The sequence below is a fragment of the Oncorhynchus mykiss genome, chromosome 1, assembly GCF_013265735.2.
Source record: "Oncorhynchus mykiss isolate Arlee chromosome 1, USDA_OmykA_1.1, whole genome shotgun sequence".
Lineage (NCBI taxonomy): Eukaryota > Metazoa > Chordata > Actinopteri > Salmoniformes > Salmonidae > Oncorhynchus > Oncorhynchus mykiss.
Genome location: NC_048565.1, coordinates 67,527,555 through 67,555,413, shown reverse-complemented (window position 1 = coordinate 67,555,413; position 27,859 = coordinate 67,527,555). Strand labels below are relative to the sequence as shown.

General features: G+C 42.8%; 1 protein-coding gene across 3 annotated transcripts in view; it reads right to left on the bottom strand.

Annotated features, from left to right (window-relative positions):
• psda (pleckstrin and Sec7 domain containing a) overlaps positions 1–26,803 on the bottom strand; it is a 46,439-nt gene extending 19,636 nt beyond the window's left edge. Inside the window, exons 1-6 of one of the 3 annotated variants that reach the window (XM_021609023.2) lie at positions 26,369–26,803; positions 22,443–22,765; positions 12,151–14,707; positions 11,953–12,064; positions 8,221–8,758; positions 7,559–8,023 (exon numbers count right to left, since the gene is read on the bottom strand). In XM_021609023.2, the coding sequence (XP_021464698.2) occupies positions 7,559–8,023; positions 8,221–8,758; positions 11,953–12,064; positions 12,151–14,532 (3,497 nt within the window). In that variant the 5' untranslated portion in view covers positions 14,533–14,707; positions 22,443–22,765; positions 26,369–26,803. Of the gene's footprint in view, positions 1–1,971; positions 2,879–7,558; positions 8,024–8,220; positions 8,759–11,952; positions 12,065–12,150; positions 14,708–22,442; positions 22,766–26,368 lie in introns of those variants that run through there. The other 2 variants (XM_021609014.2, XM_021609030.2) reach the window with 2 other exon arrangements.
• Between the last annotated feature and the right edge of the window lie 1,056 nt (positions 26,804–27,859).

Genomic DNA, 27,859 nt, shown 5'->3' with positions numbered 1-27,859 from the left:
CGATAGTCACAAAGCAAATTGACTAAAGTTAGACTTGTGTCTCTGCAGACATTTGAGAAAATACAAAATCCGAGCTCATTTAAGAGCTCGGATGGAACTGTCAGCAAGTCCTTCCTACAACAACATGGTAGAGAGTTGCAGCCATTCGTTGCAGAAATGCCCATGCATTTACAGTGGGTGAATCCCCATCTAGACAAGATGAAGTAATCTGCCCTACCGAATTAACAGCATGGTCCTTTGATTAGTAGTCCACTTTGCTTTAAGCCAAGAGAGTTCCTCCTCAAACGCATGACTCCTTTCAGACCTCCACAGCAAGGTAGCAACCCATCTCAGGATATAGAACACCCCTGTTTATTGGTTGCGTTTGGTTTATCCCACCGGCCCTTTGGGTCACCCCCTCTGACAGAATGGTCCACCACAAAGGAGGTGGGTGGGGAGATAAGTAACAGGGGGCTGAGTTTGTTTATTCTTAAAACAATGGGTTTATGATCCACTCCTCCACAGAAAAGGGAGAGAGAAAGACTCCCAGACTTATTTTCCAGGGTGTGGTGAGGGAGACTGTTCTTTTGGGACGCTAGCAGGAGTGGCCGGTGGATATTTCATTCAACAGCGTCCATGGAGCTCTATAGAAAAGTCTCAACATTTAAAACCAGACCTCCAGCCTTTATATTGCCAGGTTATGTCCTTAACTTTACAGTCAAATGTAAAGTTGGTTGTAAAGTTATACACATGGTCACTATCGCAAACCGACATCTTATGTCCCGAAAACAGCAGTCTCATAAACTGGCTGTGCTGCATCATGAGAACAGTCACACACACACACAGACGCTGAGAAAGTGCTCAGTCTTGCCTTTGTTGACAAGGGCTGACAACATGTCACCACTGAGAAGAAACCCTCCAACTAAGACGGACAGACAAAGCTCCAGGTGAAGCTAAGACATCTAAAAAGGTAACCAAAGTAAGCTGAACAATGGGAGTTACATGTTCTCTGATGTATTTGCTCTTTGACTCAGGCTATGCTATAGAACAGAGCAGCAACAGGAGTGATGAGTGTATGTGGCTACTGAATAAGTTAGTATTCGTCCACGCATGTTACAACATACACACACATTCTCTCCACCCCCCCCAACAGGCACTGAGAGTTGTTTGTGGAAGTTATTAGGCCTACTTGAAGGAATCACATTGCTTCCCCTGTTAGGAAATATCTTAGAGCTTTTATCCCAGTTCCCATCTGTGCTATGAATTATTAACAGTTTTAGCTCTTGCTGTACAGATAGTTCAGAGCCAAAGTACCCTGGAAAATCAGATGAGTCACGTCAAGGGGTTTCACTCAACACATTTCTAAATAAACCAAAAATATACACCCTAATCAAGAATTCAATTTCGCATTCTACACAAGAGCAAGAATCTAGGCGCTACAGTTAATATACAGAGGCAATAAACAGGAATCTATGTTGCTGATTCAGTTGACGAGTCTCAGGTCAGGAAAGGGCAAAATAGCTGAAATGATTGGACAAATAACAACACATGGTCCATGGACAACGTAACATTCTAGAACTTTTGGTTCTAGGTTATTATAGTAACTGAAGAACCCCCCCCCCCCCCTCCCGCTAGCTGATCACTGTAGGTGAGCCGCTGTCGTGGGGACCAGAGCCAACAGGTTTAATCACGCCATCAATAACACCATGAAGTGCCACATAGCTCCTCGGAACACACACTGTCACGCTCACCCTGTACATCAATGTAATGTACATCACCCATTTCTTACCAGACACTGTATAACACTGTCCAGCCAGCTAGGAGGCACAGAAACACAGATAATCAGCTCACATTGACTTGATAACATTAGACCATTCGTAACAAAATGTTAAAAACACATAGTCAACCTCTGCTGTCCATAACACTGTCGAGGTCCACACACCTCTGACAGACAGACAGACAGATGTAGGTATGGTACAGTGGGGAACTCACCGGTAGATAGCTGGATAGGGGGCATACAGGTACCCGTCTTCCAAAGCCCCGCCCCCCCAGCAGAGCAAATAGCGTGCCATGTTGTCCCCAGAGCCCTGCCCCTTTCACACCCAACCACGGCACTCTGCGGTGAGGTAACCCTGCCAGTCAACAGTCTATCCCACTGACCACATGGAATCTCCAGCCACACGCCCGACACTGCTCTCAGCCTGAGCCTAGCAGAGCCTCATGGTCCATTTCACAACATGTTATCTTCCATTTCCCCTCCTTGGTGTCTGGATACTCGCTCTGCCTTATTTGGCGCCCTAATCTGTTGCCGTTACCCTGTTGCTGTCCTCCCCTGCTGTCCCGTATCTCTTTAACTCCCTCGCTGGCTCGGTCAGTTCCTCCCTCTCCGGCTCCCTGTAGCAAAGATGGTGGATAAATGAAGATAGAAACTCTGTGGCCTGAGTGAACTAAACCACCACAGAGTTTCATACTGTACTGTCTTTTCTTAGTCCATTTTTGTAAAAAAAAAATTAAGGTCAGTTCCGGTCTACTTAACTGGGTGTGAATGAAATAGCAGCTGGGTCTGGTCTCCTTAGTACATTGAATTTCATTGAACCAGAAAAAAAAACAGAGTGGGGTGTCTCGCTTCCTCTTCCGTCTCTGCCTGTAGCGCTCAATCTGAAGTATCCAAGCCAGTGTGGACACAGTATGTGGTAATAATTTGGCAGGATCTTTGTTGAACTCAAAGTTACTCGGTCAGTTACTCAGTCTTTCACTGCCTTGTCGCTCAGTCAGTATCCATCGTGTGCCTCTCTCTGCGGATGGCTCATCAGCTGGGCTATTTTCCGCTGCTGGAGAAAGCATGCATTTCCTCTCGCCATGGCTGCAATCCCACCTCCTTTCCCCTCTCTCTTCTCTTCCTCTCTGTCTCCCCTTACCTCCCCTCCCACTTTCTATGTTTCTAACCTATTTTCTGATTTCACATCTGTCAGCTCCTATCGCTCTAAACAAATACACATGTAGCCCAATCGGATTTAAATCCCAGTACAGTTTCAGTAAAAACTCAAGTGTGTCCGTGTTGCAGTAAAGCCAAACAAACGGAAATGAAAGATAATCAAAGTAGCATACAACAATGACATCATACAGGCTGATGATACCAGATCTATTCCTTTACTAATAAATCTATTTCATGTCTACCAAAGAACAGACTTTATGGTTTTACTAATTCATATTTTAAAAGTCATTGTTGACATGGCTTCTGGCACATTAAGTAAAGAATCTAGCCAAAGATAAGACTCCTTCCAGACCACTCAGTCCAACAAGTCTGGCTCTATAACAATGGGTCTCTTGTTGTCTTGTGGATCAAAAGCCAACTGCAGTGAACTTGATTTTCTCAAAGTCAACCTGTAACACATCTTTAAATGAGCTTTCGATTCAAATCAAAAGTGCCTTTTGTAGTTTGATCAAAAGACTTTGGAGTTCATGGTGGGACTTGAAAAAGGAGTTGTGTCAATGGCCCCCGCTGCAGTAAATACTGTAGCCTCCTGTGACATAATAGTCCAAAAGAGTGCTCAACCTCACACTCAACTGGCTCTTTTCTATTTTAAAACCCTGAAATCACATGGTCCAGGAAGTTAATCTGCAGCTGCCATGGTTACCCAGTATGTCTGGCTGAGCTACATATCTGATTGGCTGCCTTACATGAAAGGCGGTGCAGCCAAGGAGCCAGGTGGCATGGCAGAAGGGGTTTGACTGACTTTCAGTGAAATCAGTGACGCTAAACACACATGGAAAGGTGGCATGGCAGAAGGAGTTTGACTGACTTTCAGTGAAACCAGTGACGCTAAACACACATGGAAACGCTCACTCACTGAATAGATGGGAAAATACACTGGATATGAGTAAGCCTACACATATGGAAACACATGTTTTATATAATGTACACTTATGCATAAATTAACATTCACTAATAGGACCCGGGTACTCGGATTCTCAGGCCCCTATTAATATAATTTGTCCTGTAAACAAATTTTATAATAATTCCATTCTTAGCAGGGTTGGTGGGACTGATATCCTACACCTTGCAATGAAAATAACACCAACTTGTTTATTAGCCACTACATTGTAGAATAATAATGAAGACATCAAAACTAGGAAATAACACATATGAAATCATGTAGTAACCAAAAAAAGTGTTAAATCAAAATATATGTTATATTTGCGATTCTTCAAATAGCCACCCTTTGCCTTGATAGCTTTGCACACGCTTGGCATTCTCTCAACCAGCTTCACTTGGAATGCTTTTCCAACAGTCTTGAAGGATTTTCCACATATGCTGAGTACTTGTTGGCTGCTTTTCCTTCACTCTGCGGTCCAACTCCTCCAAAACCCATCTCAATTTGGTTAAGGTTGGGGGATTGTGGAGGCCAGGTCATCTGATGCAGCACTCCATCACTCTCCTTCTTGGTAAAATAGCCCTTACATTGCCTGGAGGGGTGTTAGGTTATTGTCCTGTTGAAAAACAAAAGATAGTGGGACTAAGCCAAAACCAGATGGGATGGGGTATCGCTGCAAAATGCTGGTTTAGCGTACCTTGAATTCTAAATAAATCTCAGACAGTGTCACCTGCAAAGCTCCCCTACACCATAACACCTCCTCCATGCTTTACGGTGGGAAATACACATGTGGAGATCATCCGTTCACCCACACAGCGTCTCACAAAGACAGTAGTTGGAACCAAAAATCTCCAAGAGACCAAAGGACACATTTCCACCAGTCTAAAATGTCCATTGCTTGGGTTTCTTGACCCAAGCAAGTCTCTTATTATTATTGGTGTCCTTTAGTGGTGGTTTCATTGCAGAAATTCAACCATAAAGGCCTGATTCACACAATCTCTTCTGAACAGTTGATGTTGAGATGTGTCTGTTACTTGAACTCTGTGAAGCATTTATTTGGGCTGCAATTTCTGAGGCTGGTAACTCCAATGAACTTATCCTCTGCAGAAGAGGTAACTCAGGGTCTTCCATTCCTGTGGTGGTCCTCATGAGAGCCAGTTTAATCACAGCGCTTGATGGTTTTTGCGACTGCATTTGAAAACTTTCAAAGTTCTTGAAATGTTCCGTATTGACTGACCTTTATGTCTTGAAGTAATGATGGACTGACGTTTCTCTTTGCTTATTTGAGCTGTTCTTGCCATAATATGGACTTGGTCTTTTACCAAATAGGGCTATCTTTTGTATACCACCCCTACCATGTCACAATACAACTGATTGGCTCAAACACATTAAAATAAAGAAATTCCACAAATTAACTTTGAAGAGGGCACAGCTGTTAATTGAAATGCATTCCAGGTGATGACGTCATGAAGCTGGTTGAGAGAATGCCAAGAGTGTGAAAAGCTGTCATCAAGGCAAAGGGTGGCTATTTGAAGAATCTCAAATGTATTTTGATTTGTTTAACACTTTTTTGGTTACTACATGCTTCCATGGGTGTCATTTCATAGTTTTAATGTCTTCACTATTATTCTTCAATGTAGAAAATAATAAAAAATAAAGAAAAACCCTTGAATGAGTAGGTGTGTTCAAACGTTTGACCGATAGTGTACCTTAACCAGAGGTATCATACTGCTGAGCCCTAATCATTGGACATCAAACCACAACACACTCAATCCAATACCATGTAGCAGACAGTGCTGTACTGGTAATAAATACTTTCTGGATAAACATTCATGAAAAGAAACAATGGCTCTCTGGCCTCATCTAGTGGTACAACTAAATCTCTGCGGTTGAGTTCCATAACCATAGAAAGTACTACATTTGTCATTTAGCAGACACACCTATCCAGAGTGACTTACAGAAGCAATTAGGGTTAACTGCCTTTCTCAAGGGCACGGACAAACTTTTCACCTAGTTGACTCAGGGATTCGAAACAGCGACCTTTTGGTTACTGGCCCAATGTTCTTAACCGCGAGGCTACCGCCTGCCCTCTAGATTAGGGAGTACCCAGAGGGTCCTTTTAAACACATATTTCGGAGCGATATCCTAATATAATAGGAATTGGAACTCTTGAGAATTGAGACACCTAGGACTCACGACCTGCTCAGAGGACCTCAGCTCAGACTCCCCTGGGGTTAAATGTGATGGGGGAAATGCATGGCACAGTTAAAGACAGACTGTGAGAAGGAGGCAATTTAGTCTTATTTGCGCTCTTGCATCAGGCCTTCCGAGCTTCGGAGAGTCTGGAGCGTCTCTACGTGGTTCATTTGGTCAGGTCAGCCAGATGCTGATCAAAACAGCTATACACAAAAACAGACACTGTCAATAATGGAAATGCCAGACCAAACCATATGTCACACATGCTTAGATCATAGGCTCTAAACTCCAAATGCAATCCAAATAATTGGGAACAACCATTCAAGGGACAACACATGGCATGAGATTTTAGTGACAGTCCTTTTGTAGGTCATCTAGGAGCAGTAAAGACATGTATAACGGAAGCAGCATTAAGCGGTTTACCATTATGAAACAGCATTATAGGATACTATATCTTATAATAAGATCATCAGAGCAAAATACAGAGAGCTCCAAAGTATTGGGACAGCGGCAATTTTGATGTTGTTTTGGCTCTGTACTCCAGCACTTTGGATTTGAAATGGCTGAGGTCAAAGTGCAGGCTGTCGGCTTTAATTTGAGGGTATTTTCATCCAGATCGGGTGAACCATTAGAAATATCACGCTTTTGACTCTACAACTTTGCTGGATGAATTTTGCTCTCTGTTTTGGTTGCGTTTCAGATTATTTTGTGCCCAATAGAAATGAATGGTAAATATCATACCCCTAAGACATGCTAAACTCTCACCATTACAATAACAGGGAGAGGTTAGCGGTTTTTTTTGGAGGTATGATATTTGTGCGTCTAACTTTCTCAGTCATCATAATTCACGATTCATCCAGGATTATCCATAATCATGGTAGCATCCACATTAATGTAGAAGTGTTTAGAAACATATTCTATACTTATTTACAATAAAAGTTACTCCAAATTGACAGAATACATTACTTACCATTCATTTCTATTGGGCACAAAATAATCTGAAACACAACCAAAACAAACAGCAAATACATCCAACAAGTTTGTAGAGTCACAAGCTTGATGTAGTCGTTGCACGTTATGGATATGGAACCAAATACTAAAGTTTTTACTACACATGAGTGAATTTGTACAATATACTTGATGGGGGGAGACTATGTACAAAAAGCGCTGTAATTTCTAAACGGTTCAGCTGATATGGATGAAAATACCCTCAAATTAAAGCGGACAGTCATTGTCATTGTATCCCCTCAAATCCAAAGGCCTGGAGTTCAGAGCCAAAATAACAAAAATGGAGCTCACTGTAGGTGTTGCCACCACCAAACACACAAACTCACTCAAGAGATATCACAGCTAAACAATCTCGAGGTTGGTGAAGGGATTGTGACTTTGCGCGTGCACGTTACCACTTTCTCCTGCACGGACATGGCAAAGTTGCTGATACAAAACGGTCTAAATTAAGTATACCTTGACGTCCATGCTTTCATTTAGACTGTTTGTCTGTCACTCACCGAATGAGAGGAAAGTCTAAGTTAGACTTATTTTTCATTGAGTCTTTCTCCAACCAAGACTTCCCTCCTGAAGTAGAATCCTCAGAGTAGCTGCTGAGCCCGTCTCCTGTGGCGGCCAGCGTGTTCTCAGACCGGACAGGGACAGACACCCTGGGAGGCTCTGGATGGGCCAGGGGGGCAAAACTCAGCTCCGTGATGTGACGCGCACTCTCACATATCTGGCTCTGGATCTCAGGGGTGAGGGTGGGAAGGTCAAAGGTGAAAACGTGCGGGCCGCTGGGGGTCAAGAGGTCAACGCTGTCCAGGCTGCTGTAAGAGGTGCCCTTAGCCCGGTGAGACTCCACAATGCTCTCAAAGTGGTGGCTGAAGGAGTCAAGGCCATCCGCAGAGGTCCTGCGAGGGCTGGTCAATGAGATGGGGGACTTGAGTGCTGAATGGGAATCTGATATGTAGTCCAACGGACGACTACAGGGGAAAAAAACATGTACATCTTAACATGGGATACTCCTTGACATTGTTTTTCTACAAGTTCAACAGATCTGTACATTGTTTCAATGAATACATTTTAGTTTCGATTTGAGGTAGGCACAGGTACTGTAGTGTTAAACTCATCTCTATATTTGCTTTCAAGGTATGGTGTGTTTGAACAGTGGATGGCTCACCCCTTCATCAGCAGACTGTACGTCTGATTATCCTCATGGGTGGCATGTTGTCTCTTCTTATCCCCCTGCATCCTCACACTGGCCCAGCTCACCATCTCCTCCTCTAGCTCCTCCACCTCTCCGTCAGTGTGGACTATGGTACTGGCGCTAGAGGCCGAGGTGGCCAGCACGCTGCGATTACTCCCAAAGGCAGAGTCCACTTCCACCCCCTCCTGTTCTCTCTCGCTCTCTGCCTGGGCCTCAGCCTCAGCTAACATTACCTCATCCAGGTCTGTTTCCCTATAGCATTTCAGGGGCACCGCATCTAAGTCCGTCTCAGAGTACTTGATGGTTTTCCGGATGATGCCCGTCTTGGGTGAGATGCCAACCACAGCGACTGGGGGCAGAGTCACCAGCTCCACCTCCACCTGCTGGACGTTGTGATAGGATAAACTCTGTCCCTCATCGTCCAGCTCCCTCCAGTGATTTGTGGGCTTCAGGGGCAGGGAGGAGGGAGGGGTATGCTTGGGAGACTCGCTGGAGGTGCCCCTAGGGGGGGCTGTAGAGTAGGATATCGAAAAAGACAAATTGTAAAAGTGTGCATGAATATTGTTTACCAAGATATCTTGCACTTAGTCAAATGGCATGTTCTAACAACCATGCACAAATAATCATACATGTATTGTCCTAAAGACCAGAAGTAAATGTATTGTTCTAAAGACCAGAAGTAAATGTATTGTTCTAAAGACCAGAAGTAAATGTATTGTTCTAAAGACCAGAAGTAAATGTATTGTTCTAAAGACCAGAAGTAAATGTATTGTTCTAAAGACCAGAAGTAAATGTATTGTTCTAAAGACCAGAAGTAAATGTATTGTCCTAAAGACCAGAAGTAAATGTATTGTTCTAAAGACCAGAAGTAAATGTATTGTTCTAAAAGACCAGAAGTAAATGTATTGTCCTAAAGACCAGAAGTAAATGTATTGTCCTAAAGACCAGAAGTAAATGTATTGTCCTAAAGACCAGAAGTAAATGTATTGTCCTAAAGACCAGAAGTAAATGTATTGTCCTAAAGACCAGAAGTAAATGTATTGTTCTAAAGACCAGAAGTAAATGTATTGTCCTAAAGACCAGAAGTAAATGTATTGTTCTAAAGACCAGAAGTAAATGTATTGTCCTAAAGACCAGAAGTAAATGTATTGTCCTAAAGACCAGAAGTAAATGTATTGTCCTAAAGACCACAGAAGTAAATGTATTGTCCTAAAGACCAGAAGTAAATGTATTGTTCTAAAGACCAGAAGTAAATGTATTGTCCTAAAGACCAGAAGTAAATGTATAGATTGTATTCCATTATGATGGTACATTGTATTGAGAGGACTGATTACTCTATGCACGTTAGTTTGCAATTTTGTCATGGAAAAACAGCAGCTTCCTGCCATAACGCCAGGTTTGGCAATTTACCTGTTTAACATCAGCTCACTTGCGCTGAGGTGGGAGGGGTGGCAATATTTGAGGTGTGTCCTTAACAGGCGCAAAAGTGACAATTTCATGCAGCACTAATGGGACGTTTTAAGACCCACAAAAAGCAGGTCTTAGGGATAATGCAGTTGATAATGGCTTGGATTTGGAAGGGGGACGAACAGCCTATCCAGCCTTGACGCACATTACCCATGGAAGGAGAGATATGCTTTTTGTGCCAGTGAATCTCGTATTTCGAAACCATATGATCCCTCCCCCTCCCCTTAATCAAGGCTGGTTTAGCAGTATCTCATAGGTGCATATTTTAATCCTGTCCATTAGCCAAAAGTAGCCCATGAATAAAAGAGATTTTAAATGGTTTACTGAGACTTGCTTTGAAATATTTGAGGCTTTTGTCCTTTTTCATTATTCACCTGCATTTCACTTTTTCAGGTAAAATGTTGTTTGTTTAAAAAAATAAACATTGTTTTTTTTAATCAAATGAAACGAAAAACAAACTTATTCAAAAGATTCACCGTCTATGGGTTTATGGTGAGAACGTACATGGCGAGAAAGTAATGGGATTGCGTCTGCTATTTCTGTAGAAGTGTAAATATGATCTGTCAGAGGGTTCCCTGATGTTTATAAAACATGACATTTGCGAGCTGTATAACGGTGAGTGGACATGCCTCCTTTCTCTTTATATTGGATCTTTATCCAGCTCCTGTCAAAAGTTTGGATGTGCGTAAAACTCTACATAGTCTAAGTTGCCTTGTCTGTATTATAAGCCAACGGGGAGCAATTATGGTGCTTGTAACTGTATATAGACATTGCCTATTTAAAACAAAATGGTTGCGTTGTTAGCCTAGCGAATTCAATCTTGATTATAGACTATCCTTGGCATGTCCATTCTGCATTTTACAGTAGGCCTAGCCCCTATATTAGTATTAATGCTATAGCCTATGTTTAGCAATGCATTTCCATATTGAAGCAATGAATCTAGAACAACGTGGACTGCAAACATGTTCAACATATTTAGCAAATATGGTTCAGGCTATTTAATGAACTAGGCTATAATGGAGTAGATGACAACGCAATAGATAAGAGACCAAAAATATACAACTTGAAGCAATCACATATTTAGCCATGGAGCACATTCTGATTGGCTAATGAAGGGCCAAGCCTCGACACACCCAGAACTTGTTTATTCATCAAAACACAGCCCTTTCGCACCACTGCCAGTTACTGCGCCCATAATTCAGTTTGTGAAAAAAGCTAAAAGATTTGACACCCCCAAAACTATAATGCTACCGCCAGCACTAAGATTTACCTTTGCGGTAGGTTTATTAAAATAGAGCCCTCAATATTTTTGTCCCACTAAGTAAAATTACCTGTTCTAAAGACCATGGAAATGTAATAAAATGACTTGTTCTAAATGTATAGTTTGTTATTATAACGGTAGAGTTTATTGTGAAGACATTCACCGTTTTGAGGCCTATAACACACGGTCTGTGATGAGTACTGTAATTCAATAGTGAATGGTAGAAGATGAGTGAGAGATGAAGAGAAGGGATAAAGAAAACGTAAATTAAACACAAGGGGATAGATTCTCTAAGGTCTAAATGTAATTAACAGGAAAGCACACATTAAATGAAAGACGTGTGATGCGGAAACGTGTAGACTGAACCAGGGGTCGGCAACAGGCAGCCTGAGGGGCTAAAACCGTCCAGCGAGTGATAATTTGTGGCCCCCCAAAGTTTTCAGTAAAAAATTAAATGTTTTAATGATTTTCATTTTTGGTCAAATTTAAATTTAGGAAATCAGTTCCTAAGTGTTACCACAAATAAAAATGTTTATATGTGACCGTGTCAATATCATCCAGGTATGTAATGATATAGTATTTGAAAATACTCTCTTTTTGGTCTGAGTTGTGGTCAATTTGCAGTGTACAAATTAATATAATTATGTTCCAGCCCTCTGACCAAAACAGCCCCGGGCTAAACCTATTTGCCTACCCCTGCTCTAAACGATCAATAAAGTGCTGTAACCTTTTGGGTAAACAAAGAAAATGTTTGTGTTGCAAGAGAAGGAAGCGAGTCAGTCAGAGTTTAAAAAGGACAGCGCTAATGCCAGGCCCTGATGGCTCTATAGCCAAATCTAGCCAAAGCTAATTGGATTACAGGAATATTGTGCAGCTAGCTGCTTGTTCACGAGGCGGGGCTGACAAACTAGGAAGTCTAAACTAGAGGAGGAGGAGTAAGACAGTGATTAGAGCTCTTTCAGGACAGGACCGCCCACCTTTAGAATCGTGGCAGTCCTCTGTGGGCTGTCCGAACAGGAACTCCCATTTGGCATGGGCAATCCTCTGGGAGTGCAAGGACGGGCCCAGCACAGAGTAGTGGCTGTCTGACTACAACAGATGAAAGACAGGGAGAATGTACTTTATCACCTACTCAACCAATGTACACTTGTAAACACAATCTCGCACTCCCCCACCTGCATCCCAGAAGCAGTGTCTTCAGTGTCATTGCTCTTCTGGCTGGACTGGCTGGATGTCTCTGGAGAGAGACAGTCCCTCTCTGGCTGACTGTTTTCCTCCAGACTGCCTGTCACTCCACTGGAGCTTTGGGAAGACCCCAGCAATCCGCTATGGTCCTGGGTCTCCCCCCCGTTTACCCCATGTTTATCCCCCAACACAGCTGCTTCATCCCTCCCCTGTTGCATCAGCTCTTCCTTCGTCACCACACACAATCCATCACCATCAGCAGTCTGATCCTCTCTATTGGACTCGTCTTGGTCCGTGATGGACACGTTCTCCCTCCACTGCTGCATCCTGGAGGTCCAGCTGTCTGGTGGCTCCATGTCGTTGCCTATAACCAGGCGCCTGCTGCTCTCCGGGCTGTCCCTTGGATCCCCTCTGTCAAAGAGGGTGTCGTACTGTCTCCTATACAGGCCAGGGGAGCCCCGGTCTCCCATGTACTGTGGGGGTTGGTGGCGGTGCAGGGTGGGGCTGTCTTTCGCCACCAGCTCAGCTCTCTGCAGCCGAGGGTCTATGATAGGAGTCTGGGACGCCACCACTGGGTGCAGCATAGCTGGCATAGTAGGGGAGGAGATGCCCTTCTGCTGTAGGAGGGGGGAGGCTTGCCCCGAGCCTTGGCCTGGTATAGACTCTCTGGAGTGGCATCCAACACTAGGAGACTCCTTGTCTGTCCACCTGTGGTCCTGGAGGTGGGTGTTACTGTTAGCTTCAGGGTGGGGCTGTGCTGGAGAACCCGTGCCCTGGAGGGTGGTATAGGGTTGAGACTTCCTAGAGCGGTAGCCAGGCCTGGGGCTCTCTGACTTAGCCGAGTCAGTCTGGAACGGGGTGGGGGAGGGAGTCCTCCTGTCCATGAGGATGGTGGGAAGCTTGGTAACTTCCTCTGCCAGCTTACGGGCCATGTCAGGGCTAGAGGCCTGGGAGATACTTCTCCTGCCACTGGTCTGGTTCAATCCCTTTCCCAGCTTGCTGCCATTTGACTGATCTGACAGTTTGGAGTTTACCTTGTTGGGTAAGCAGTGGCTGTCGCTAGGAGTGTAGCTACTGGTTTGGCAGCTAGTCCTCTGGTTGCAAGAGGCCGAGGTGCTGGTAGACATGCTTGCTGGTATGTCATGCTGGATCGCAGTGGGCCTCCCTGTAGGTAAAGGCGGGCGGAACTTGGAGGACAAGCTGGGGCTCTCGTCCCCCAGGCCTGGCCTGTGGTTATGGACACCATAGTGGTGGCGAACACTGGAGGGGGACATGGTGTATTTGTAGTAGGACTGCCTGGCTTGAACGAAGAGCTGGTCAGAAGCTGGGCTTCTGGTGAGGCCATTTAAACCGCGGTTCCTGTCTGGGTCTATAAGGTGTGGATTGACGGGCATTGTTTTGGTACCCTGGGGCGGGACTGGGGACCCTACCCAGGACTTGCAGCGGAGCTGCTGCTGGTAGTGCCGTGGAAAGCTGGGGCTCTGGTCTGGGCTGTAGGCTGCCAGTCTGCGCCTCAGTTCCGGGGAGCCAAATTCCTCCATGGCCCTGTAGGTGGCTTCTCTGGCTACAGTGTCCAGAGTGGACCTGCGGAGACAGGGGGAGCCCTTGGGGGACAGTTTGGGGCTGGAGCTACCGGAGGGCTTCCAGCTGTCTGACCACACAGGGTCACTAAGCCTCTTCCTGAGGCGGGCAGGCAGATACCCCTCCTCCATTCCTCTACTGAAGGGGTTCTCAGGTATACTTTGGCACAAAGCACTGCAGGGGCTGTCCACAGACTTAATGCTGGCTTTCTCTATGTAGCTAAAGCTGACCACAGAGCGTTTGCCCTCATCCCCCACACCAGAGCTATCGTAGAATCTGCACCCACTGGTTGGAGTGGAGGGGGCAGTTATAATCCCAGAGCAGGCAGGGGATAGGGGCACCCTCCCTTGGTAGTGCTCAATGTCTGAGGAGCGGGGGCGCACCAGAGTTCCATGCTGCAGCCCATCGGGTGCAGGCTGGAGAGTGGAGAGCAGTTGACCAGTCCCCTCGTAAGGCAGACTCTGCCTGTGGTGGATGGGCGTTCCCGAGTTGTCCGGTAGGTCCAGCTGGAAACTGACCGAGTGTCTAGAGGAGGACTTGGAGGGGGTGAGGCTGGGAGTGCTGCCCCCAACATTATGCACCACTCCAGGGGACATGGAGGTTGGGCTGGGGGTGGAGGTGCAGGTACAGGTGGAGTGGCTGGGGGTGCGCTGGGACTGAGGTAGGATGTCCGGCTCTTGGAGCACTAGTGGGTGAATCCCCTCCACACCACCCCCCAACTCCTTCCCTTCTTCCTCCGGGACAGACCTCACCTCCACATACAGGTGCAGGATCTTGCCAGACTGAGACATGGTCCCCACACTGGCCTCAGTGCAGGCCTCGGTCTCTTTCTTGTTGTTCGTCTCCTAAGCTTCCTTTCTAACCCAAAATGAATCAAAAAAATGGGTCCATTTGGTGAGGGTCAGTAAGCTGGAAGATGATTGGCAGGTCTCGTCGCCATGCTGCTCTGCTCATCTTCTTTTCAGGCTGTCAAAGAGAATGAGAGAAAGGACACAATAGGAACATGTTCTTTTAAAAAGACAATAAAACAAACTTACACAAAATTATATCAAAGACTGTTACTGAATTCAGAATCCATCTTTGTAACCTGAGGTGATGCGGTCATGCCATTGTCTACCAGTCACGCCATGACATCAGTCTAGGGATGCGTTCCCCTGACCCCCTGGGCGGGTGACTAAGCGAAACAGATATCGATAATAGTTTTACTCCCAGTCATTCTGACATTTAGGCCTACTCACAAAACACTATAGTATACTATGGGACTGTACTGTAATAAAGAAATCTACTGAACAAAATACTCAGAGCAAATTTTCCATAACATGTAGGTAGGTAGGTAGGTAGGTAGGTAGGTAGGACTGAATCAACAGTTCAGAGCATCTGCTCTTTTTTAAATAACTTGTAGGGAACACAATATACAGCCCACACTCCAAAAAAAAAAACTTGTCCTGCAGGCTCTAGTTTGGTCTAATCTTGATTATTGTTCAGTCGTGTGGTCAAGTGCTGAAAGGAAAGACCTAGTTAAGCTGCAGCCGGTCCAGAACAGAGCGGCACGTCTTGCTCTTCATTGTAATCATAGGGCTGATATGAATACTATGCATGACAGTCCATCTTGGCTAGGAGTTGAGCAGAGACTGACTGCATCACTTCTTATTTTTAAAAGAAACAATAGTGTGTTGAAAATTACAAATTGTTTGCATAGACAACTTACACACAGCTCCGACACACACACTTACCCCACCAGACATGCCACGAGGGGTCTTTTCACAGTCCCCAAATCCAGAACAAATTCAAGAAAGCGTACAGTATTATATAGGGCCATTATTGCATGGAACTCCCTTCCATCTCATATTGCTCAAATAAACAGCAAACCTGGTTTAAAAAAAAACAGATAAAGAAACACCTCACAAAGCCTCTCCCCTACTTGACCTAGATAGTTGGTGTGTTGGTATTGATATGTAGGCCTTTCTTAAATTGATGTAGTTCTGTCCTTCCCTATTAACGTTCTGTATTATGTCATGTTTCATGTTGTATGGACCCCAGGAAGAGGAGCTGCTGCTTTCGAAACAGCTAATGGGGATCTTAATAAAATAGAAAATATATGGTCTATACTTGCAATGTAGGTCTCTGACTTATGGGTGGCACAAATTGGGATTTGGGGACAGGAAATGGCAGGGTACTGTACAGTACCCTGCCAATTAAACACTATAGTAATTACTGTAGTGTTTTTAAAACTGTAGTGTTTTGCTAACAAAAACTTTGTTTTTGTAGTATTTTACAGTAGACTATAACATTAACATAACATAAGTACAACACATGATTGAGGTATTTAAAAAGTTGAACTTTTATTTAACTAGACAAGTCAGCTTGAAGGTCACCGTGAAGGTCTACCACAGTGTGTAGTATAGTATTGTAAAGATCACTACAGAATTCTATAGTATTCTGTAGTAAACTGTCATATTTTTTGGGGTGGCTATGGACATAGCCAGAAATAGTATCATAAGTGATGACAGTAAACAGTTGGTTATGATACAGTACAGGTCTTGCTTGGGTGGTTGTATCTTTATAGACTCCATTAATGTGTCTGATTGCTTGTTGGCCACAGGCCTGTTAGCTTTGATTAATCCAACAGAGCTCTATTTTCACAGGTGAAGGATCCTTGAACTTGAAGGCTCAGAATGAAGCAGAACAAGCGAGAACAGCAGGCAGACTACTTTTACCCAAAACATTCCACATGTTTTCCAAGTGTTTTGTTAACACTCCAAATCTGTAGTCTGTCAAGTTCACACTCACCACGTCCTCAATCTAGAATAGCAAGTGTAAAATTCCTTCAGTTTGTTTGAGTACATAGATACCAGAGAGAAGCAACTAATTCTGATATCGAAATAGATATATTATCTGGTGAAATTCTAAAGTGGCTCTAACAGGGTCAACCTCTCAATATTTTCCTTTGTGCACTATATCAGAGGTCATGGGCCCACCTTCTGAGGAACTTGTTCACTCTGTTGTCTCTACTTTAGTCACGGCAGGATAGTCATTACCCTACAAATCATGAGGAGCAGGAAGACCCCAACCATTGCCACTGCTAGCACACTGCTCTAATATTAGTTCCTACCGGATGTTTGGCAGACCAAACTCTTCGGTCCTTTAAAAACCTGCTGTATGTAAAATATTGCGCGCTATCGTTTGGAAAATAAATCAAATGTGACTCTGGATGACAACATAATGATGTTTGTTTCAAACATTAGGGCTGTTTATCTAAAGATGTTAAATCCGCTTTGTGTTTTGTTTCCTTGCCACGATACTATGTATTGCAATATTGGTATCGTCCTGGCCCTAGTTGTCAGTCTGATCCTCACACACCACATGTACAGACACTCAGACACCGGTGATCAGTGTAGCAGGTAGAGAGAAATATCCTTTAACCTCTCCCACTGCTTTTCCTTAGAAAGTCTTTCTCCTCCTTTGCTACATTGACACTATACCAGTAAGACAGTAGTTATCAAGGCCAGACAAAGGTAACTAAGGCAACTAAGTAATGAATAAGTCTCATTTAGTTTGAAAAGATCATGCTTTTTTTGTCTGGAAATCAACAAACAATAATCTCCCATTTCAGCAAGACCTAAAAGTATATCTTCCATCTTTATGTAGGCCTTGAAATAGCCAATGATCCAAATCTCAGACCCTAAACACACATGCATGCACACACACAGCAGGTGATAACTATCTGAGATCCCAGGGAAAGAGCAGGGTTGTGCCATGACTTTCCACATGGTACGGGGGGGGGGCAGTCTGTCTCACACATGCCTCACACACCCACAGCTGCACACTTACACCAGGGGCGAAGGATCACCCAATCAGGTTGAGCAATTTTTTGTTGTTGTTGCTGCTCTTCACTTGTCAGTGAAATACATCATTTGTATTTTTACTTAGACATGCAAACACCATCAGATATAATAGCAAGCAGTGCACTGGGTTAGTCAGATTTGATTAAATATAACAGAACAGATTAACCGTAATGACATTCACTGTCACAGGATGGGTTGCCAAAAATAACTAACAAAGCAACACCCCCAATAAGCCACAAATATGACTACATTGAGGCATGTCACTGTGCTTCTATGGCTATATGAACCATGCCACTGCCCATTTCATTTGTTCATTTAGCAAACAAGACATCTCATACTACTATGGCCGACAGTGTAAAACACATTTCACTGCACCTAACTTTTTTTTCTGTGCCTTTATCACAGTCAAGACACCTATATTTTAGCTTGAATTAGCTTTAGAAATGCTAAATTTTCTCTCAGCCTCATGGCAGAATGTGTCAAATAGCATGAAATGAGCTATAAAACTGCATTTCCCTCTCTGCCCCATGCAAAATGTGTAGAATTGCAGGACATTTTCTTTAAAACAGCAACATTTTTTCAGCCTCGTGGCAAAATGTGTAGAATAACATCAGATTAGCTATACAACTGTGTAAAAGTTAGCTGCAAGTGTACACGTTTTTTTTGTACACAGATGCACATTGACACAAACACATGCTCAGAGGTATCCTGTGGTGTCTGTGATATATGCATTTGGTGATTGTGAACCTGTTGAATTGATTGCAGTTATTTGACTGTCTTGCTAATCATAATACCCAGCACCATTTATCCTCATATTTTGTGCCATTGAGGTTCCTGAGCCTCCCTTTGCAGTTTCACTTTGAGCCATGTCCAACATTGCCGTTTGAGAACACAATACATACAGTGCCTTGCGAAAGTATTCGGCCCCCTTGAACTTTGCAACCTTTTGCCACATTTCAGGCTTCAAACATAAAGATATAAAACTGTATTTTTTTGTGAAGAATCAACAACAAGTGGGACACAATCATGAAATGGAATGACATTTATTGGATATTTCAAACTTTTTTAACAAATCAAAAACTGAAATATTGGGCGTGCAAAATTATTCAGCCCCTTTACTTTCAGTGCAGCAAACTCTCTCCAGAAGTTCAGTGAGGATCTCTGAATGATCCAATGTTGACCTAAATGACTAATAATGATAAATACAATCCACCTGTGTGTAATCAAGTCTCCGTATAAATGCACCTGCACTGTGATAGTCTCAGAGGTCCGTTAAAAGCACAGAGAGCATCATGAAGAACAAGGAACACACCAGGCAGGTCCGAGATACTGTTGTGAAGAAGTTTAAAGCCGGATTTGGATACAAAAAGATTTCCCAAGCTTTAAACATCCCAAGGAGCACTGTGCAAGCGATAATATTGAAATGGAAGGAGTATCAGACCACTGCAAATCTACCAAGACCTGGCCGTCCCTCTAAACTTTCAGCTCATACAAGGAGAAGACTGATCAGAGATGCAGCCAAGAGGCCCATGATCACTCTGGATGAACTGCAGAGATCTACAGCTGAGGTGGGAGACTCTGTCCATAGGACAACAATCAGTCGTATATTGCACAAATCTGGCCTTTATGGAAGAGTGGCAAGAAGAAAGCCATTTCTTAAAGATATCCATAAAAAGTGTCATTTAAAGTTTGCCACAAGCCACCTGGGAGACACACCAAACATGTGGAAGAAGGTGCTCTGGTCAGATGAAACCAAAATTGAACTTTTTGGCAACAATGCAAAACGTTATGTTTGGCGTAAAAGCAACACAGCTGAACACACCATCCCCACTGTCAAACATGGTGGTGGCAGCATCATGGTTTGGGCCTGCTTTTCTTCAGCAGGGACAGGGAAGATGGTTAAAATTGATGGGAAGATGGATGGAGCCAAATACAGGACCATTCTGGAAGAAAACCTGATGGAGTCTGCAAAAGACCTGAGACTGGGACGGAGATTTGTCTTCCAACAAGACAATGATCCAAAACATAAAGCAAAATCTACAATGGAATGGTTCAAAAATAAACATATCCAGGTGTTAGAATGGCCAAGTCAAAGTCCAGACCTGAATCCAATCGAGAATCTGTGGAAAGAACTGAAAACTGCTGTTCACAAATGCTCTCCATCCAACCTCACTGAGCTCGAGCTGTTTTGCAAGGAGGAATGGGAAAAAATTCAGTCTCTCGATGTGCAAAACTGATAGAGACATACCCCAAGCGACTTACAGCTGTAATCGCAGCAAAATGTGGCGCTACAAAGTATTAACTTAAGGGGGCTGAATAATTTTGCACGCCCAATTTTTCAGTTTTTGATTTGTTAAAAAAGTTTTAAATATCCAATAAATGTCGTTCTACTTCATGATTGTGTCCCACTTGTTGTTGATTCTTCACAAAAAATACAGTTTTATATCTTTGTTTGAAGCCTGAAATGTGGCAAAAGGTCGCAAAGTTCAAGGGGGCCGAATACTTTCGCAAGGCACTGTACAGTTGGTCACCACAGCTATCCCTGCACACTGGTCAATCAAGGTGAGTAAGGTTGTGTGTTAACTACAGAACGAACAAATGGAGAGGCGATGAAGAGTCGAGTCACAGGACAAATTGCAAGTTAACACGATCTGTGAATGCCATGGTAACTGACAACAACCTGAAATGGACACCTATTTGTTTAATAGAACCACTGGGTCATATGCCCACCAACCTGAAAAAGTTAAGTCCAAATAACTTCTGTCTGGCTGGCCCAAGACGTTTTGTTGTTCCTATGTATGTAACAATGAATGCTACTTCCACTACTAAATCTGTAGTGTGGTTATTTCGTCATCAAATTACACAAGGTTAACTCACCGTACTTGAGACAGGGGCCAGGGGCCAGGGCCCGTGCTTACGTTATGGGATACGTCTGGCAGGATTTTTTTTAAATGACTCCCTCCTAAAAGGAAAACCTAAAAATAAATAATGTTTGTGTTTTTCACAGACTAGAAACCAAGTTTACAATTTAAAAATACATCTGTCAATTCTGGTCAATTAGAAAACCGTTAACATAAAGTATTTCTAAAACCAGGAGACCAATAGACATTTATATTAATATCGCACGGCCACATGTTGAACAAGGCACACTGATTACAACCTCATAACACTTGAGGATCTTTCTCTCACACTCGCTCATATCAAAAACACACATGATGGAACACACTTACACCCTGATGAGCAGGGTACTTAGGCCTACTTTTTCTGTACTCAGACTAATAGGATTCCCTACCCCCCCCCATTTTTGTTCATCCTACAGACACACACTATACACACAGTCCCACACTGTACACATAGCAACTGCTATCCCCCGAGTTGCAGCAGCACAGTCTGGGTCTGCCTCCCTCTTTCTCCTCGTCTCCCTTTCTCCTCTTTGCCACCTCTAGACTCACAGTGGCTGTCCGCTTTGCCAGCTCATCCATACTGGATTTAGGCCTCCCTCCTCCTCCCCCCTCCAGACCTGCCTAAGTCCAATAGAGCTCCATCTTCCACCTCCTGCCACTCATGGTGCTTTGTCCCTCCCTTTAGGAAGAGTGCTCGACCAATCAGATCCCTTGATCCAGTGCTGTCTTAACGGCCCAATGGCTACTGGTGTAAAGTAGTCTGTTTAGCACTAACAGATGGTGAAGGACCATGCAGCTTATAGTTGCTGGGGCAGTAACAAGGTCAGAGGGGACTGGGGCCCTCCTCTTATTCAGAGGATAGAAACTAATTTGGCTAATTTGAGTCATAGGGTCTAACAGTTGTAAACCTCTGAGGAAAAACAAGAATAAACAAATTCGAGGCATCACCTACACACTCTCACGCTTAGACAGACAGTCAGTTTCTCTTTCCCTCTGATAACACTACTAGCACTCAACACTGACAGGCTGTCTGTAGCATGTCTACTGTACCTCACTAGGAGGTTCTGGACTTGGAAATTGTGTGTAATAAATTCTGTCAATCAAGTTTGATGACAGATAAATAGCAGAGCAGAGACCATGTAAGTTATTTTCTCACTGCCTCATAGAAGTGACAGCTTAACAAATGGCACACCCACTGTATTGTCCCCCCCCCCCCCCCACACCCCCACTCCCACCCCACACCCCCACCCTATTTCCTCTGTGGTTTGGATACAGTTAGGAGTGAATTTCCACAGCTTCCCCAGTCAATCTCCTCCTGGATGGTGTCCGATCCGTCCAGACAAGAATGAGGGGAAAGGTCTGTGTCTGCTTTTCCTCCCCGGGATTTGCCTTTCCAGACAGAGAGCTTAACCCGACAGACAACACGCTCGGAAAACAAGCTTTACAAATGGTGATCTTTAAGTTTCAAGTTAATGTCACGTGCTCAAGTACGGTCAAATGCCTTTCGTTCAAGCTCTAAACCCAATAATGCAGTAATCAATGTAGTAATAAAAACAACAAAAGGTAGAACAAAAACACAAAAGATATTGAAATAAGAACACGAGAAGGTAAGTAAGCTATATACATGGTCGCTGTAAGCTATATAAGCGGTTGCTGTAAATGGTCTTGTGGCTTCGCTGAAGTTAATGAGTGAATGGTTTGACTTCAATGGGCTTATGCTAAGGGGGAATCAGAGTCTCCTCAGACCCAAACACAATGTCAGATTTCAAAACAAGGGAGCAGGAATGGAGCCTATAAACAGCTGAGACTAATTCACTTAAGACAGATTCAATTTCATGTCACAAGACTGTCCATAAAATTAAAGACTGTCCTTAAAATGTTTACCCAACAGCAGCTGAGCATATAAGCAGATCACTTCAATGTACAGTATGGAAAAATCAACCCCTTACTCACCAAGATTGTAATCGCCCGCAGTCAATAGTTGAACGCCCTACTCTTAATTACAGTCACATCCACTGACCACGCAGAGTCAGCTGTGGTTTTATCTGGGGACAGTTTAAAAGCCCCATCATCATAGCTCAGATTCTGAAAAAAACTCATCACTGAGGGACATCAGAAAGTTGTGGCCCTGAAATCCCACTTTATGCACTGGCAGACACATCGATGTCTCATATCCTTAACCAAGTGCCTTACACAGTCAGATCAATCTTGGCTGGAGAATGGCGCAATGCACTACCTCTGTTGGCACGATCTATTCTCTGGCTGCAGTGGGGAGCCTGGGGACATGGGGGGGGAAAGGAGACATTTTTAGAATACATTCTCTAGGTGACAATACAACTTTGAATCCTCCAACAAATATCATCCAGTTGTTCTTGGATTTCAGCAGAAATGTGGTTCCTACAACAGACACTATAATGAAGCAATAGCAGGGGTAAAGAAAACAGGTATGTCATGGACCAATAAGGACTGCTAAAATATCATGGCCTCAGCATTAAAGCTGAGTAGAATTGATGAGGTAAGATGTAGGAAGGACAGAGTGTGTGTGTGAGAGAGAGACCCAGAAGTATCAGCCTTACTGACAGAGTAGCACCTGGGACAACCCACTGGGCACAAACTGGTTGAATCAATGTAATTTGTCATCGTAGTGTGATGTGGAATCTATGTAGAAAATACATTGGATTTGAAAAAAGTAATCAACTGTTGTTTTGAAGAGGAAATGTGTCGTCATCGTCATCCTGGTAAACAAATTTCAACACTTATATAAAATATGTTGAATTTGTACCTTTAAAAAACAGATCTTCAACACACATACATACATACATACATACATACATACACATATATATATACACACACACACATACACACACATACACACACATATATATATATTTTTTTTAATCTTTAGGTTGGGCAGCACCTAATACTGGAGAATTGGTCTATCTACTACTGCTAACCTTTGGTCTCCGATCCAGGGTTTTAACCAAGCCGTGCCATGCTTAGCTATTATAGCTGTCACTGACCATTACCAATGTGCTATCGTGAGAATGATTTTGTAAGTGGAGATCTCTCAACACTAAATACATTCCCTGTTGCTTTCTAAGTAATTCCATATAGTTGGTTTAACATAGCAAATCAAATGTGAACATACTTTATCACCGATATATCATCAATGCTGCTATTTAGGCCTTTATAGGATTTGTAAAGTCATCAACAGCCAGTGTTTAAATTCAAACCTGTAATCAACTATAAATAGATAATACAATAAGCCTATGGTTTCAAGCTCTGGTTGATTTAAATTGTAATTATCTTTAGTGATATTGAATTGTGTAGGACTAAATCAAATCAAACTTAATTTAAAGTACATTTAAAGATAGTCTAAGTCAAATCAAACTTAGATTTTTGGTTGAGAAGTGAATCCAACATATCAATGAATAATTTGTAGACAAACTGGAATCCAAGCCAAACTAAGTCAGTGGCACAGATGGAACAATCCAAGCAGAAGATAAATCTCTCTCAAATGTTGATATTTGATAGCGTTGACAAACAAAACCAATACAATATAACTTTTGTACAATAAATAGCCTAAGACTATTTTAGAAAGGTATGTACAGTTGAAGTCAGAAGTTTTACGAACAGAGCTTGGAGTCATTAAAACTCGTTTTTCAACGACTCCACAAATTTCTTGTTAACAAACTATAGTTTTGGCAAGTCGGTTAGAACATCTACTTTGTGCATGACACAAGTCATTTTTCCAACAATTGTTTACAGACAGATTATTTCACTTATCACAATTCCAGTGGGTCAGAGGTCTACATACACTAAGTTGACTGAGCCTTTAAACAGCTTGGAAAAATCCAGAAAGTTATGTCATGGCTTTAGAAGCTTCTGAGTCAATTGGAGGTGTACCTGTGGATGTATTTCATGGCCTACCTTCAAGCTCAGTGCCTCTTTGCTTGACATCATGGGAAAATCAAAAGAAAATCAGCCAAGACCTCAGGAAAAAAATTGTAGACTTCTACAAGTCTGGTTCATCCTTGGGAGCAATTTCCAAACACCTGAAGGTACCAAGGAAGAAGCCACTGCTCAAAAACCGCGGATATATTGAAGCAACATCTCAAGACATCAGTCAGGAAGTTAAAGCTTGGTCGCAAATGGCTCTTCCAAATGGACAACGACTCCAAGCATACTTCCAAAGTTGTGGCAAAATGGCTTAAGGACAACAAAGTCAAGGTATTGGAATGGCCATCACAAAGCTCTGACCTAACATTTGTGGGCAGAACTGAAAAAGCGCGTGTGAGCATGGAGGCCTACAACCCTGACTCAGTTACACCAGCTCTGTCATGGACCAAAATTCACCCAACTTATTGTAGGAAGCTTGTGGAAGGCTACCCAAAAGTTAAACAATTGAAAAGGTAACGCTACCAAATACTAATTGAGTGTATGTAAACTTCTGACCCACTGGGAATGTGATGAAAGAAATAAAAGCTGAAATAAATAATTTGCTCTACTATTATTCTGACATTTCACATTCTTAAAATAAAGTGGTGATCCTAACTGACCTAAGACAGGGAATTTTTCCTAGGATTACATGTCAGGAATTGTGAAAAACTGAATTTAAATGTATTTTGCTAAGGTGTATGTAAACTTCCCACTTCAACTGTAACATTTAACCTTAAAATGAGTAACACATCCATGGCCACATTGAGGTTACTGTAACTATCCATTTCTTCTTGTGTAATCATATAAAGCACGGTCATTGTGAAGATCTCCAAGACCTGCAATGCTGTAATAACCTGTGCAGAATCTTGAACGGCATTGATCACTTGCACCATGTACTTTTAATGTAATCTCAACTGCAATCCAGGTCATTTGGTTCTGCTATTATATGAAACAGCATCTTTTGTATAAATCAACAAAATATCTGACATTGTATTCCCATTTGAACTTTGTTGTGCTTTAAGATGGTTGAAAGCATAGTGACATTACGCATTGAACATTCAACTAACTTTTGGCTGTCTTTTGGAGTGGGTAAAAATAGGTTGTAATCTCATTGATCAACATCAACTAAATATGACCCAATTATCCATGTTGAAATGACGTGGTGTGCCCAGTGGGAAGGGACTGCAGTCAGTGAAGTGCTGTTTATAGAAACACTGTCATCTGATAGGCTGGAGGAAAGGGAATAGGCCAACTGCCTCTGCACTTCAAAAGGCTTGTCAGGCACAGCGATTAGATAGGCTGATATATTCAAATCCATTTTTTTTTTTTTTGTCGTTTGTGGACAGCAATGACACCAGGTTCCAACATAGGCTACTAGTTAAAGGCAACAGCTTGACATGGAAGAATGATTGTAAATGACTGTCTGGTCGACATATCTGAAACTAAGGAAGATTGCTATGTTCAGTCTTGTAATTCCCTATGGTTGTCGAATGCATTTATTGAACTAATACTAGGGTAGGGATCAGGTGTTTGATTACCAAACCTAAGTCTGTATTGCCTAAGACTTGCGCAACAAATAACAGATCACTGGAAAGGTGTCATATTTCAAGATAGGTCTGCAATGGGAATACCGTAATGTAAATAGTTTACAGGTGAGCTCTGGACATTAAAAAAAACTGTCCCAAACAACTACTACCTGTCTGATGGTCACTCTGCTCTGCGACAGACCTGTAAAGTGATGTTGTTTGGTGAACTGAAGCAGATGGAAATGATATGCTTCAACACAAAAGCTATCTTCAAACATAAAACAATAGGCTATAGCTGGAACAATTCCTGGAGAGATCGTTTCATTCATTAATGAATAGTAACATTGCCAGCCTACAATAACAAGCCGCACTGCAACTTGTCACGGTTCATGAAGGAAGATTGTCACTTACCCCTGCCATTACAAATGCTAATGTTATAAGAAGCTGCAGAATCCTGATAAACCCGCGTAGCCGTGTGTACGTTCGCTGCCGTTTATCACCTGTTTCCGCATTGAGAAGGCTGACGTTTTAACCTTGGTTGAAAAGGAGCTTTCCATTCACTGCTAAATGGTTCTGAAACTGACAGCTCCTCTGATCCACCTTTGCTCCTGACGAGGAGCAACACTCACACGCGCACTTTCTCCTAATGCGAGCGTGCTAGAGCTCTTCTCTCCCAGAGCGCATGCTATTTATGCTTCCTTGAAGGAGAGATTACAATACATTTCAAACGGATTTGAAATCTGTATAATCTATCAGACGGACCAGATAGCACCCAAGGCTGTAATACCCGTATTTGTTTTTTAAATAGCATAGTAGGTAAACTATTATAGGAAACAATGTGGACATTAGGCTGCTATCTCTTTACCCAACTTGGCTCCAACTGTTTGCTACAATAAGCTTGCCGTTTCCCAATAGTTTATATAAAGTAATAAAAAAAAGGCTATTTGCAAATTACTGTCCAACATCTGGGTCATGGTTGAAATCCAGAGGGATTGTTCCAATATTATTATCCTGAAATGGTTGGATTTAACATGAACTCTTATTCTCCCTAAATGGGCATTTGCTCCCAAAAGCACGTCAAAACGTAGGCTGCTAGATCTCTAAAAAACTATTTTCCCTCACGAAAAATGTATCAGCCGCTACAAAAATGTCAATGAATTACAATCCACATAATAATTCACATTTCCTATTACTGCAGGATTATTTTCCTGTTCTGGGAGACTGGCCCAAATGAAGATACTACATCTGTTAAAGAAGGCCAAAAGAATGTGTTGGGGATCATGTGTATAATCCCTATACCAAGGCATGCAGGGGGGTGGTCAGCCCTACATCCTGTAGGACGCTGTGTATGAATGCCTATGTAGGGCTGGCTGCTGGACGACAGCACATACACACAACTCTGTCTCTCTAAGTCACAATTTATTTAGAAATGTATTACGTTTGTCAAGCTAACTACTGTTTCAGAAATTACATTTCCCCCGGGAAATGTAGACCTTGGTTGAGTTTAGACACAGAAATAGAAAAGGTAGGATAAACAGCAGTAATCATAGAGGGCAGGAGGCATGCTTAAGATTCCACACTCTTCAGGAATGTGGTCCTATGCAGCAGGCACATCAGAAAAATAAACACAAAACTATTGGCACAAGTCCACACAAAACAGTAAATACATCAGAAAGGCTCAACTGACATAGAAACAGAAACAAATACAACAGAGTATGATTTACCTGCAACATGTTGCCATGGCTGCTACCTGGGATGAGTCATCCACTCTGTCAACATACTAGTAATAATCCCATGCTAATATTCACAGCTATTGCTCAGCGAATAAACCCTCTATAGCAGTCCAGACATTGCAGAGCCCAAGTGTAATGTAAGCATCCCTCAAGCAATTCCCTGTCATTC